At 44.7% G+C, this 15,390-nt stretch overlaps 1 protein-coding gene across 1 annotated transcript in view; it reads right to left on the reverse strand.

The window, feature by feature from the left end:
• LOC144772406 (uncharacterized) overlaps nucleotides 1-15,390 on the reverse strand; it is a 54,964-nt gene that overhangs the window by 20,487 nt on the left and 19,087 nt on the right. The window contains exon 3 of the mRNA XM_078656692.1: nucleotides 3,452-3,904. Within this exon, the coding sequence (XP_078512818.1) occupies nucleotides 3,452-3,904 (453 nt within the window). The remainder of the gene's footprint in view (nucleotides 1-3,451; nucleotides 3,905-15,390) is intronic.

Here is a 15,390-nt window from a genome sequence, read left to right on the forward strand (position 1 = left end):
GTGTACCCGACAGACAACGAACCTGGTGGAAAGAGAACACTGGAGTCAGGACCCCATGTCGAGAGCTCACGCTCTGTCGCAGGAAGACCATCGGATGGTGGCCTGGAGGGGCTATTAGCAGCTGCCGAGGTGGAGACTCGGGGCTGGCGAAGGGCTGCACCAGGAACAGGCGCATCCAGCAACAAGGCAATCCGGCCCAAGTTTTACCAGAGGACCCGTGGGGACAGGGTCCACGGGCGAGCCTGGGGGTCGGCAATCAGGATGAGCTGGGTCAGCCCGGGGCTGAGTGCGGCCCTGCCTCCCCCTACTTTCTTACTCCCCAACGACTGCACTCCTGGTCGGGGCCTGCTCGCGTAAGGCCGGGAGAGAGAGAGAGAGAGAGAGAGAGAGAGAGAGAGAGGCAGCCTGTGGTGCCCAGCTCGTGGGCCAGGGCGGACGACACGCTGGCAGACAGCAGGGCCTGCATTGTTTTTTGGATCCTACATTTTGTGGCTACTGGGGCCTGGTACATCTGTGGGAACAGTACTGTAGGGGCAATTATCAGTGAGGAGCTAGCGGCCTTACTCTGCCAGGTTGCTGGACCTACCCCCGCAACATAATCACCCCTGCTGGACCTACCCCCGCTACATAATCACCCCTGTATCAGTTGCTGCACGGTGGGCAGCGGCATCACCACGCAGGGGGCACAGCAGACCCATCTGTAACACTCGCCCCGCTGGAGGCGGACTGCTGACTGACCGGACTCCTGGTCTGCTGGTTCTGTGCCACCTCCCTGATCAGCGAGGGACCACTGCTGGTTAGCAACTGTACGTGCATTCTGAACCTGGGCCCTGCACTCAATACTTCTTGATTGTGGCGGGTGGGTCCTCCTCCAGCCATTGCTGATACCGAGCCGGGGGAGAGTGGAGCTTCCCGTAGAACACACACACAGAGACCTGAACTATCTGCTACCATGGTCTCACTAAAATACGGGATATGGTAGAGGGGCATGGGGGGGGCGGGTGATCAGCGGCCTTTGCTGCAGCACCAGCGGAAACAGTCGCCCTCATGTTGGAGCTTACGACGGGCTTCAAAGCCCTAGACAGCAGCTTTGATACATTAGACAAGCTTCGGGGCGCGCTGGGGATGTGCTTGGACCACCACGAAAAAAGACTGGACACTGTGGAGGGAAGGATCTCAGATCTGGAGGACAGGGCTGCCCAATTGACCAAAAAATATGCTGTATGGGAAAGCTTCTAAAGACAGTTGCAATGTAGAACGAGGATTTGGAGGCAAATAGCAGGCGCAACAACATCTGCATCCTGGGGATCCCAGAATTCACGAACAATGGCCGCCTTGATCAGTTCGTGGAGCAGCTCCTGGCCGACCTGTTTGGCAGACTCCTTCATAGCCACATTCGTGGTTGAGAGAGATCACCGCTCCCTTGGGCCATGCCCAATCCCTGGCTGTCTGCCAAGACCACTCATTGCCCGCCTGTTAAATTTCAGAGACTGAGACACTTCCTTGCGAAAGGCTAGAGAAAAAAAGACCACTCAACTGGCAAGGCTCATCCGTCTCTTTCTATCTGCATTTCACTGCGATGGTCCAGGAAGCCCACCGCAAGTTCACAGGTTTCAAGGCCACACTATGCAATCTGGGCCTTCACTATGGGATGGTGTACACGGCCCACCTGCAGGTCGTGGGCAAACTGTGGCTTTTTGAAACGCCAACTGCAGTTCAGGAATTTTGCTGCAAGTTTTCTGAATCCTAAGTGGCACAACGGAAAGACTCACCTCGAAGATCGCTATCTGAAGCAAATTCGGGTGCCAGTGTTGACCTTTTTTCCGCAGGCAATCATCTTTGATCTCAACCAGACTATAGCTGGGTCACGTACCTGCTTTGGATCTAGTTCTGTTGTTGCATATCTCATTATGATCCAGCTAACATTTAATGTCTTAGAATATGGCAAATTGCTAAATTTATCAGCAAATATATTCCAGCAGGAGGTGGGGGACTGGCAGTAATGCACAAACAGTAATGTGTGAAACACACTTGCAGGCTAGCAACGCCTCTACCTACGTTTCAGCAATTAATATCAATCATGACATTATTTAATATCCTATTTAGTCCTAGCGCAGCGCCCTGAGATTACAGAGTTCAAAACTGCGCATTTTATCCATTCAAGGATAAATAACAGGCCCAAATCTGCACACATTTACCACCATCTTAGGAAGGTTAATTGTACGTGGGGGCTACCAGGAGGCACTTTCTGCAAGTGGTGTGTTGGCAGGTTGAGGCCATGCAGTGTTAGAGAGCAGCCACACAGGGCACAGCAGCTGCATACAGACCCTGAAGCTTTACTGTAGAGCTCTGGCTTGGTATATCGGCCCATAATTATTAGGTTCAAAGTTTGCAAAAACACCCGATCCTTGCCCAGAACCACTGGAAAACTTATAATGGCCTAGAGCAGTAACCTCCCCATCCCTCCCCAGTGATAATGCTCAAAGACACTCGCAATAAGGGTTTAGTATATAAAAAGAATTCTAGCCACCCCCCCCTATCTACAATACTACTGCGAATTGGGAGCGTATGGGGATTTTAGGTGAAGTGGGTCAATCCTTTGTCCTGCTTTTTTCTTAACTGAATGCCAGCCAGCTGCGGCTCTGCATCCTTTCACCCCATTTTTGTGTGCCCTGCTTTGAGGGATTCCACAAAGATTAGCACTTATTGACATGAACTGTACCACTCTAGCTGCTCTGATCGTTTGATTATTGGATTGATTGCTACACAGCACAGTTTAAAATTAGACGCATCACGAAGGCCTCATTTACTTGCCCCCCTCCTGCACCGATCAGTCAAGCAATGAACTATGGCATTCTATTTGATACTTCCTTCAAGCACCAAATAGCTAAGGCGGAAGAGGAGGGAACACCCCAACATGAAATTGGTGGGGGAGAAGATGGTAGGCAGGTAGGCAGGTAGGCAGACAGACAGACAGACAGACAGACAGACAGACAGACAGACAGACAGACAGACAGACAGACAGACAGACAGACCCCCCCCCGCAGGCGCAAACACACAAAGTTCAAATGCAATCATACTTTTCTTTTCATGGTAGAAATATACACACGGCATACCACTGAATGTGGCAATTATTATGCACACCCGAACTTTGTTGTTAAATCCAAGAACATAGGAAAATTGCTGAAAACTTAGATGTAAGCCTACTTGTGAACTGGGTCCAATCCCTATTAAGGTAAAGCTGTTAATACTTCAGTTCTATAGTCTGGTCAGTGTCTGTTCGGCAAAAGAAACCTGGGGACAGTACATTGTGAAATTTTTAACGTCAGCACGACCCATTAATGTGTCTATAATTAAGTTAGATAGAAGGTATATTTAGTAAAACAAACTGGCCCAGGATCCAACTTATTAAGTATAATAAATTAGACGATTAACATAATTGCATACTTACAATGAGTAGAGAATCTTCTGGCTCAGCCTTGATTGCTTCAGTGCAAATTAAGCTCTGCTGAGGAAAGTGCGGACTGCTTTTGTCAACTACCGAGACCACCTTCTTGTGAAAGTCGGTGCAGCGAAGGTGATGTTTGCTGTTCTCGTGTTCCTCTATTCGCTGGTGAACATGTTTCCATCTTTTCATCCCATAGATGAACGGGCACTTTCTTCCAATTTTGCTGAATACCAAGCAAACCGAACAAAACATAGCTTTTTGGACTTGAGAATAACTTAACCAGCTGCGCCTACTCCCATCTTTTCGCCAAAAGGCTAATCTTCCATTAAATGGCAGGCCTGTGGAAGGCTGAATTGGATGATGCTGAAAAAACTGGCAGTGTTGATCAGCTCTTGGACGTTCGAAAAACTTTTCAAGGGTCTCTGGGTCATTCTTTACTTGGCTACCGTCCAGATCCTGTGTTAGAGGCATAGGGAGCAGAAAAGTAGGAGTGTTACAACAGGCAAATTGTAATGCAGACATAAATCCAATGTGAACACTTCAATGAGGTCATGGTGATGCCATATGTGTGTAATAAGAGAAAGGGACTAGGGGTGTTTAGGATCTAAGGACTTAACAATAAACACATTTTTGGATGCCTGGGTTTACATCATTGCTTACTTCTTTGTTAGGTTAATAAAAAATTCCTTTGGTGCCACTGGGATTGTGTGGTAAGGAAAATTCAAATTCTGCTGTTCTTTGTGAAAGTAAGATCTAATTAGGAGTCAAAATCTAGCTATAACATTTTAAGATGTACATGCATGAACATACAATATTTTTAACATATTTCTTTATAGAGTTTTTCTAATGCATATGCATTCCTCAAGCAAGAATACAAGAACTATTACATAAACTAACATGACTGTGTTCATGAGCTCCATCCCGTCCTGACAATATACCTTCATGTTGTAGACTTATCCATGGTTTTCCCCTCCCATTGGGAATTATGTGCATTAGAATTGATAATTCGTAAAAGCAAATACCATATGTATACCTTACAGTATCCATGGATTTTCTATTTTGTAGGGCCTAGGTGTTTTTCCATCCTATTTCTAACTCAGTATTTTGCTAACACTTCCAGTCTGTGGATGTTAACAAGTGATCTCCTTTTTCATTCCATCCTCTAAAACACAGTAAGAAGTGCTGCCCGCGTTTCCAGATCATCTATTACCTTACCTAGTCTCTTTGGGACACCCGAATGTGAATCTCCTCAGCTACTGCCCATTCCATCATGTCCTGTATCCGAAGTGCTATTAGTGGCCCTCGTTCCCAACCATCCAATTGCAATCCGTCATTTTGGTAACACCGGAGCTAAATGCCTGAATTTTAAGTGCATCTTCCCCCGTTTCGTCTTTTTGAGTATACCCAATACACAATGCAGCTGAGTGTGCTCTAGAAGAAGCTTTGTCACTCCTTGGAGTCGAAGCACCACCTGCAGCGGAAACAACTGTACTATAGGACAATTCCAAGCCCGATGTAGGAAGCCCGCATCCTCCTGTCCACGCGGTGCAACCAGGATGTCCGCTGATGAGCTTAATGGGGTGCGAGGTTAACATGATGGACATGGTTAAAATGTATTAATTTAAATCCAGTGTTGACAGACGTCCTCCTGACCAGATTGCATGTTGCACTCCAATCTGAGCCAGTGAGTTCTACTCCAAGATCAATGCTCCAGGCGTCTCTCACCGCCATATCCCTCCTAGGCTTGTCAGCCTTTAGGGTCCTATACAGTAGGGATATCAGGTGTCTACCTTCTCCTATACTGAGCATTGTCTTCAGCCTTTCATAACAGGGTTGTGAATTGGGGAACCCCATCCACAATGGCTGTTTTAGGTATTTTTTTATATTGCATATAAAGCCCCTCTCCCACCAAGAACATCTCTCTGGTCTCCTGAAACAATATGAAGTGTTCCGCGAGACATAGGTTGCCCAACAGTCTGCATCCTTCCATCTGCCATTGTATCATGGACATGCTACTTGTGATATCACGGAATGGCTTCAAGACCCACATCTCCAGCTCTCAGGAGAAGGGGGCCCTGTCGCATGACCCTTACAACCACCTGTTCCCACATGTGAGCGGTGTGTCACACCAAGTATAGGTATTCACCTCAGACTTGGGTACCATGTTGCTGTGTGTTGTAAGTGTGCAGCATAGTACTGTTATTCTATGTGTGGAAGTCCCAGTCCCTCATCCTCCGGATCCCATTTCAAAGTAACCCGAGCTGCTCTACTTCTCTGTCCTGCCCATATCAGCGCTATCAGTAAGTCTGAAAAGACTCTTGGGACAGTTTGCATAGGGAGCTTTGAACTAAAGACAAAGATATCTGGAGAAAAGAATAAATCATCTTTGTGAGTATTAACATAAAAAGGATAGCACTTTTTTAAAACAAAACATTGGAAGTATCAAACTTTCTGCCTTGGCAAGCCTGAAATGTTTTTTTCAGAGCATATGAAATAGTTATTAAAAGCAAAAAACAGTACAAATGCCACAGCCTACAGGCAGAATACATAAGCTTACACAAGAAAAGTTCTAAAACTATCCAGCTCAAAAATAAAAATATGAAATTCAAGCAAAGTCTGGCCCACCAACACTGGACTACAATTTAAGTGAATTTGCACACAGTAACAAGCAAAAGGTAGTCACCCACAAGAAGTAGTGGCAGAGGTATGCGGACCCATACCTCCATGACAGTAGGCAAAAGAAAAATGTGAATACCTGAACAGAACAATGGAAGAAGAGGACCAACACAAAGTCCCTGCATGTTTAGATACATGTATATATTTTTATAATTACACTTTTGGAAAACAGGCGGCTGGTCACACACACCAAAGCGGGCTCTAGCCAGATCTAAATAGAGCAGAGATTCAATCCAAAATGTTATTCAGAATGTAACCTTAAAGAGGAACATCATTTTAATATTTCGGTCTTTCCACAGTAAGGTTTTTGTAAACCACTTACAATGCTGCATGCAGCAGAAAACAAACAATCTTTTACACATCTCTAGTAAAGGAGAGAAAGAAGTTACCCCTCTTTTATGCTGTGCATCAAAGCTTAGTTAAAACTTGTCTACTGGAGATTAAAGTTCGGTTTATTCTTTGTTTATACAGCAGGGGTTGTAAAAATCTACATTTTTCAACAAAAGAACTAAATGTAACCCAGAACGGGTATGGGACATTTAATTATGCAAAGTTTCGCTATGGAACTTTTAATCACTAAGACCTCAGACATTCGAGAAATCAAATAATTTGAGATTCTTCTCAGTAGAGAATACCTTTGTTAAACAAATACTGCTATGTGAATATCACAAAGTAAATATGAACGGACAACAAACTTTAGGCATGTTTTTGCCAGGAATGATTAGTTCTTTTTTAACTGTACTGGATTTTAGGGTAGTACATAGGTATATCAATGTTTATGATCAAACAGCTTTCAAGGTATAACTATTCTGGATACATGAGGAAATATTTACATTTGTCAAATACTCCAATCAATTAAGGCTTCAAATTCAGTGCTACATTTGCAATTAAGTTTAGAAAGGGCTGTGGTCTTAATATTAACTGTAAATGGAGCCCAAACTGAATTAAACTATTCAATATTATCCTTACCTATCGCTGAAGTCTGTTCCACATTGCATACACATTTTAACATTCACCCCATTAGGTAGTGATGAAGGTCAACTCCAGCACCCTCCATACCTGAGCAAGGGCCATAGTCACAAAGTGAGCATCTATAGACCAATATGTAGATCCCATCCTGGTAAATGGACTGGGGGATCATTTGGTAGTTTAATCGTTTTAACTTAGACCACAATTTTCTTCTATCCCCAGCATGTTCCACGTCTGCCACACATGAATCTTTTTCAGATTGGGAAGAGAAGCACTTTTGCCAATCCATAAGGATCCACAGACCAACAAGGTATCAATCCCATCTAGGTTACATTTTAGATGCCTGCAAACAGCAGTAGTCAACCAGGTAATGGTGACTAGTTGGCTTCTGCAAACTATCAGGAGATGCACCACACTGCAAAGCAATGTTCTTAGTAACTTTTAATATGTTTTAGCTGCAAAGATTTTTTTTGTTAAAATCAGCAGAACTCCTGTTCTTACCTGATCAGCTCTTCAATAAACTGATCAGCAAGAAACACACATACTAACACAAGTAATATCAAGGGATAAGAGTGCAGAGTACCAGTTCAGTCCCTGTGCCTCTTAGTGACTCAATACAAGTGTTGCACTTACTCTTGAAGGTATTTTATTCTGGCCCTTATTTTTTCAACTAATCCATTGCTATACTGTACTTAGCTTTTCTGTGTGGCATTCAGTTATTGATTGAACTGCTCAAACTGCTAGTTTGAGGTTGCTGTCTGACATCTATTCAGTTACTCCCTTAGGGCAAGCATTTAAATCGTTGGAGGTCTGTCGGGATTTTGGGGTAAGTGCAAGGATCAGTGTATGAGACGAGATCCAAGCCGTGTGCCTGCACAATTCTAAAGTTATTGAAAATTGTGCTGCAGTACAAACTTAAATAACACTTTTCCGATAATATTTTCAATATCTTTAATTGGGAGCAGACTGGACTCCAGGAGAGAAACTGCATTGCATGGAGCATGTTGCATTCTTCATTCCTGCAGTTATGGTCTTGTGCTTCAACTTGGCTGTTGCATTCAATACAGTGATTGTTCTATGTTTACTAGGATTCTGGGGGCACAATTGTCACATGTTTCATCTATTATACATTTGCATCATTGTAGTAAATCAAATTTTGCTCCACAAGGTTTCAAGCGGACTCAAACTTTACCAAGCTTCTTTGTGTCCTAATCAAAAGCTGGATGATCCTCTGCCATCAGAGTCTTGAAAATGCACAGGTTTATCTTAAGATTTCCTCAACCAATAACGACTTACAGTTTAACCAAACTATGGAAATCTGGATGATTTCACATTATATGAACTCGATCCTTTAAGAAGGGGAGTTTCTCCATAGCCCAGCTTAATACTCAATGTTATTAGTTTAATCTTAATTTAGCTCTTTTATCGTTTAGAAAAATCAGAGCTAAATCCTTAAGTTTCAACTTTGATAAAGTACTTAATCTTCAAACAGAAATTACTGCGACAGTTAACAGTGCGTGCTTCAAATGGAGACTTCTTTGGTGATCAGTCAGTTTATCCAAGATCAAGACTGCAAGACTCTTGTTCCATTTTATGTGGTCTTGGATGGACTTTGGTAACTCTTTTTGACCGGACTTCTCCAAATGCATCTAGTCACCTGAATGCAATGTTCTATGCAACAGCATGCTTCGTCAAAAAGACAAAAAAACAAAATGTGATCAAAAAGGTGCGACCATACTATATACTTATTAACACTCCAATGGCTTCCCTTGGAAGCCCAACCACTCTCCAAAGTTTAACACACCATCATGCTAGGGAACTTCGATTAAGAAGCTTAAAGCATAAGGCGGACTCCGATCTGTACATAGTACGGAAACACTTCTCTTAGACTCTCCAGCTTTCAAAAAGTACTTTTCTGGCTCTTTGACGACAGTCTGGAATTCTCTCCACTCAAACCTTTGCACCATCGCCTCCCTATTAACTTTCAAGAAGGAGCTGAGACTTCTCTTCCAAAGGTATCTCCTGCCTGCCACCAGCTAAATTAATGTCTTAGACACTCGCTCAATCATGAATACCATATCCCCTTTTATTTTCCCCAAATTACGGACCTCAACTATTACCTTTCCCGATTTCTTCTTTGCTGACAATCTGGCCTCCCATCACAGTTTTCATTTGATTTATGCCTTATAAGTGGTTTCTGTTATTTGTATTCTTTCCCTTCTGCTGTTTAACCAATCGCTTTGCATATACTGTTTTCACCATGACTGTATTTGCCCTGTTCATTTTGTAACTTTTGTTCTTTCTCTTATGGATCACCTTAATGCCTTTCTGGCAAGTTTGTCATATGAAACTGCATAAATAAATAAAATAAAGAAATCAGCATGAACTGGCCCCATTTCTCCCACATTTGTAATCAGTAGGTGGACTTTTTTTTTAATAAAAGTAAATATTTGATAAAATGGCACAACCAGGCCTGTTCAGACAACCATGTTTCAGTCTTCTTCAAGCTTTGACATTTAAAAAAAAAAAAAAAAGCCTTCCATCAAAATAACTTCTAGGCTAGGTCTGCGGAGAGACCCCTTTTATGGTGAAAGCTGTGTTCTATTAAAAAAACACAAGTTTAACATAACATTCTCTTTCATCTACCTAACTCTTTTTGTATAAATATCAATAATCTTCAGAACTCATTCCATGTAGGTCCTCAGAACTACCCTAGACAGCCTCATTATCTGTGTGAGACCATGGCCTAGCCATGTGATATACAAATACTCTCCACTACCTGCCAGGCCCTCTGCTCACCTGCTTCCCACTGTTGGGGTTTCTTTAAATGGTTTATTCCAGAATTGATGAGGTTTTCACATTATCAAAGCAAACAGTTAGGTGGAAATGTACACTTGTTGTCCTCTCGACAACTTTTTTTAATACGCTCAATCAACATTTGTAAAATGCAGGACTGTAACCTCTGTGGGGTATCTGGCACTGGGGATGCCGTGTCTGTCGACCAGCCATGTCTTGAGTCTCTTCCTGAAGTGTGCTAGAAAGGGTGATGTTCGGAGGTGGACGGGCAGGTTGTTCCAGGTCAGCAATGTAGGAGAAGAAGCGGCCCCCGCTGCAACAGATACGCAGGCTGTGGGTGAAGGAGTGTGAGGAGGAATGCAGGTGTCTGGATGGCCGATGGAATTTCAGTCCATGGTCGATGTAGGCTGGTCCTGGATCACAGAGGGCTTTGTAGGCATGCGTGAGGACTTTGAGCTGGCATCTCTTCTGGATGGGGAGCCAGTTGAGGTTTCTGAGGTGAGGGGTGATGTGTGACTGTTTGGTGAGGGTCAGGATGAGTCTGGCTGCCGTGTTCTGCATGGTTTGGAGCCTTCGGAGGAGATGGGTGGAGATGTCGGCGTAGAGTGTGTTGCTGAAGTTGAGGCGGCATGTGACGAGTGCCAGGATGATGGTATTTCTGGTGTTGATAGGGATCCATTAGAAGAATCTGCAGAGCATGCGGAGAGTGTGGAAGCGACTGATTTCACTTCTCCTCAGGGTCAGCCTGCTTTCGAGGATGAGCCTTAGATTGTGTGAATGGTTGGTGAAGGAGTTGGTCCAAGTTCCTCTGGCCACCAGCTATGATCCCAGGCGGTGGTGTTGTTCCTGAAGATCAGTCTTGCTGAAGTTCAGTCTGAAGCAGTTGGCTCCCATCCAGTTGGCTATGTTGGTTATGGTGTTGGATAAGCTGGTTTTGGCGCTGGTGGGGTCCTCGGTGAGTGAGAGGATGAGTTGAGGGTCTGCGCAGAGATTATGTTGAGGCTGTGGTATCTGACTGCATCTGCGAGGGGGTCAAGTAGGCTTTGAATAAAGTCGGGCTGAGTGATGATCTTTGTGGTACGCCACAAATGATATGGGTGATTGGGTGCGGAGGTGAAAGGAGGTAGCTGGATACAATGGTATGTGTCCTGTAAGAAAGGAGGCGATCCTCTTGATGGCATCTTGCTCTATGCCCAGGTTCAGAGAATGTAGAATCCTCTCTCTGATGGGATATACATGTCAGTAAAGACCAACACTCACTTTATTATTTCAGAGCATATTTTTGACTGCCTTTAACATTAATCCTAACAGACTCACACACGTCTTTCAAAACTTGAGACCAATGTATTATTATACATGGAAGAAATATTACAAAACAGATTAAGGAATGTGCACAGTATCTACACCACAGTTTCTCTCAGTGAACAATCTTTATTTCCATGAATACAACTACAGTGGGCCAACTAGCTCAGTGGTAGGGCCTAAATCATTATCAGAAAATCAATGAACAAGATCATATTTGAACAAATCTGCAAATAAATTAGAACAAACAGACACCTACTGGAAGAAAAAAAAAATAGCAGTCAGAAAAAGTCTTAGTCATGTAATAAAATAAATACGGCCGAGAAATAATAAATCTGATCATCAAAACGATGACACACAGTGAGGAAACCATGTTAAGATTAAGAAAGATAGGAAACCAATAAAGGACTTTGAAAAGTTAACAAGAAAAATAATATTTTACAAAATAATTCTGATGCTTTTAACCCTATAGGTGAGGATGTCGGCCAATGGCTGACAACTGACACCAGGGAGGGCTGAAAAGGATCCCCTGGAGCAAGCATCCGAGTCTCCCTCATTTTTGAAAAGGGCGGGTGGGGGCAGAATTGCTTCTGTGTGGGATGGGTATGCTCAGACGTGAGTCCTATGCTCTCCACACCACAGGAGTCAAGTTATCCTGGCTGAAGACGGCTGATAGCCAGGAACCGCTCCTGTAAAGACATGGCTTGGCAGTTCGGGCTGGACTGTTCCCATGAGGCACAGGGTCAAGGCTGATTTGCATATGGCCATGTCTGAACTGGGGCGGTGTGGAATACAAAAAAACTTTGGATTTAGGCCCAGACCTCTGTACTGGGGTGAATGTATGACATTGTTCTGCATTCTGTCCATCAACTGTTGTTTTAGCCAAGACCCCTCCTCCTGCCCATCTGTGACGTCAGCGCACAGCGAGGCATGTGGATGTCAGTTTCCCCACCGGAGCGGACTAGAGGAGCAGGTAAGCTCCCTCCCCCACTCTGGTGGGGAAAACAGTCAGAAAGGCCTCCCCAGGTTTCAGGGAAACCTCATTTGAAAGGGGAAAGTATACCCTTTAAAACAAAGACTCATGTAACGGTTTCCTGGCTGTGGATGGCGATTGTGCCGCACTCCACAGCCAGGAAGCCCACTAGGCTTCCTGGGCGTTCAGTCCTCATGGCATCAGACAAGAAAAACATGGTCTTTCTTTTTTAAAAGATGTTTTTCCCCTTGAGGAATGTAGAAATGCTGTGTCCCTGGGTCATGATAAACCCCTAGGGGAACCACACAATTCACCAAAAAAGTAAAGCAATGTGGGAGGTGGGTAGACCTCCTTTGGGGAGGGGAAAGACAGATAGAAAGATACATTTTCAAATGTGTGTTCTCCCCTACGGGGCAGATTCTGACCCCCAGGGGAAAACAAAGTTTAAAAGAAAATATATATGCCACATGTCTACCATCTGCAGATTATGCAGTAGATGGTAGATTTGTGTGGCATATGCAGTAAATAGTAATGGATTTGGCAACATGTTTGCACGCAGTGGAAGGACCTGTTCAAAGGTTTATCAGTTGCTTATAAACTAATGAAGTCATACTATTAAAAAAATATGCATCTTTTGCTGCATAATGTGGCATTTCATTCTGCATTGTTTAGTCAACCCAGTTTCATAATTTGGTGCTTTTGTGCTGCATAATTCCATTGACCCAAGTGATAGAACTGCGAGTTTCACAAGGAGCACACCTGCGCAAAAAGTTGCAGGGGCTACTATGTAACTGTGAGCTTCTGGAGATCAAAGGTAGAGAAGTAGCTTTATAAAAGTACATTACTTTTATCCTGGCAAATGCCCAGCTGATCCACCAAAAATAAAGTTTTGTGTAAGCCATGATAACAGTATGCTGTGATATTGAGTATGTGCCAAGGTGAAGTAATACGGTGTCTTTTTTTTAATGTCTTTGGAGAACCTGTAGATTAACGAAAGAAGATACCCACCGACTGATTTGGAACAATACTTCTACCTTCTAAATAGGACAGTGTTTAGAAGGATGGTTTGGCCAGTAGAAGAGATGTCGTCTCAGTGAATGACTGCTGCCCAGCCCTTTGCTTGGGTAGAGGAGGAAACCTCCGAGGCAGGGTCAGAGACAGCAGATACTGAGACAGCAGCTGAGAGAGCGGAAAATGGAGCAGAATCGGGAAGTGATTTTTCAGTTAGAGTTCCATCCAACGACTCCTCTTCCCGCAATTCTGAGGGACATGATGGCAGCCTTGCTGTTCCTTCGCAAGCACAGACTGTGCAGTAGGGCGACCGTGCGGTGGCAAGAACAGAGTGAGTGCTCTCTTGGGAGCCCCCTATTTAGTTCAACCCCAAATTCTGCCCTTTACTGGTGTTGCTGGAAGTAAAGTTGATGCCACCAGTGTTTTGCCAATTGACTACCTCCTTTTCTTTTTGGATGTGGACTTCCTTTAAAAAAAACACATTTTAAACAATTTTTATTTGTAAAAACAAAGAACACAACCAAAACCTCATGTCAGCACTTTCTATCAAGCAGTTTACCACAACAGTATACCCAATAGCCTCTCTAGATTAACCCCTACATCCATACAAACTGTCCCTCACAGATAAAGGATAAGCACATTGGCCGCATGGCCTTCTGCGCTGGTCCGGCACAGTCCCAACTGGTCAGCACACCTCAACCTCGACAGTGGACTGCGGGAAGGGTTATCGGCATGTTTCAAGGCTCAGGGTAGCTGTTCTATGATATAGCCATACCATATACTCTTAAGTGCATTATAATCCTTGCGGTTAATGCTAACTTTGGTTTGGCTTTATCAAAACATGTTGTGTTTGGTGTCAAACATTTTGGAATACTACCCTCCCCAAGTTCTGCCAGCGGGGGTAGCATTCCACCCTTCTAGAGGGAAAAGACCTGCACAGACTGGTACACCCCGTTAAAGTTAAACAGAGCCCCTTCATCACAAAATGGATGCTGCTGCCACAGACACAAGTCTGCCCTCCTGCTGCTGGACGAAACTCTGGCAGGGGAGGCTTGGACAATAGGTTTCCTGTCCAGGGAGGTGCTAGCACCTCCCCAGACAGGCTTTAGAGTATTGGGGCAGGGTGGGTTGCATTCAGTGAATGCTTTTCAGACACTGCCTGGGGCACACAAGGTGCTCCATGCATTTCTCAGTTCAAACCGGTTGGTGGGGCACTCTGCCCCAGCTCTGGCGCGAAACTGGACAAAGGGGAAGAGGTGTAACCATCCCCGCCCCAGGTCCTCCCATAGGTAGGACCCTAGAGTTAGTCCAACCTCTAAACTTACTATAAGAATAGGAGCCCAGTCCCTAGGACTTTAGATTACCCTGGATGAAACTCTGCAACATATATCATGGACTTTCAACATTCCATATCGACTGGAAGACGGAAGAAATCTCCCTGGTGGTCAAGGAGTGACCACCCTGTCCAAACAGGCACCAAAAGCATCTTTGCTGGTCTGCATTTTTGAGGCTCCTGCCGGATCCCGAAGAATCTGCGACACAGGACACGGTGTTCCAGACATCTCTGAAGCTGACCCGAGATCTCAGCAAAGCTGAGACCCGTAGCAGACACAAGTCATGGGACCGGAACTCCTGGACATCCTGCATTTTTGCTACTGCACCTACTTCCCCGAGGTATCCCGAAGTTGTGCACTGGGATATTTGAAGCCCCTGCCCGAGCACCTTTTGCACTGAAGCTTAGAGGCCTACACTCCACGAGTGTTCTGCGGGCCCGCTTTGTGCATTTCAGCTCGAGGTGCCTTCACGATTCCTAGTCCGTTGGCTAGTGAGCCCGCACGAAGGCCAATCCTTGATTTCCTGAACTTTCCTAGTTGCTCCAAACGTGCTCTGACTCTCCTCCAAAGAAGGAGTCCCCCAGACCTTGCAAGTCTGAACCGAAGCCAATCTTGTCATCTTGTGTGGGTTGCTGTTGCCAAGGCTTGTGTTGGGTCCAATCCGGATTCTGACACTACAGCACTCAACATCCTTCGTGGGACAGCTCGAATCCAGCTCCTGGTCATCGTCGCCGCCTCCTGGCCCTCGTGGCTGAAGAGTCAAGCTTAACCTCTTTCACCTGAAATCACCAGACATAGGCTGGCATCTTCTCCTCACCATCCTGGTCACTGGCTAGTGACCCAGACTCTGTCCCCTCTGCTTTCAGGTTCTTCACATCTCC

This window comes from Lissotriton helveticus, chromosome 8 (genome assembly GCF_964261635.1).
Source record: "Lissotriton helveticus chromosome 8, aLisHel1.1, whole genome shotgun sequence".
In the NCBI taxonomy this organism is placed as follows: domain Eukaryota; kingdom Metazoa; phylum Chordata; class Amphibia; order Caudata; family Salamandridae; genus Lissotriton; species Lissotriton helveticus.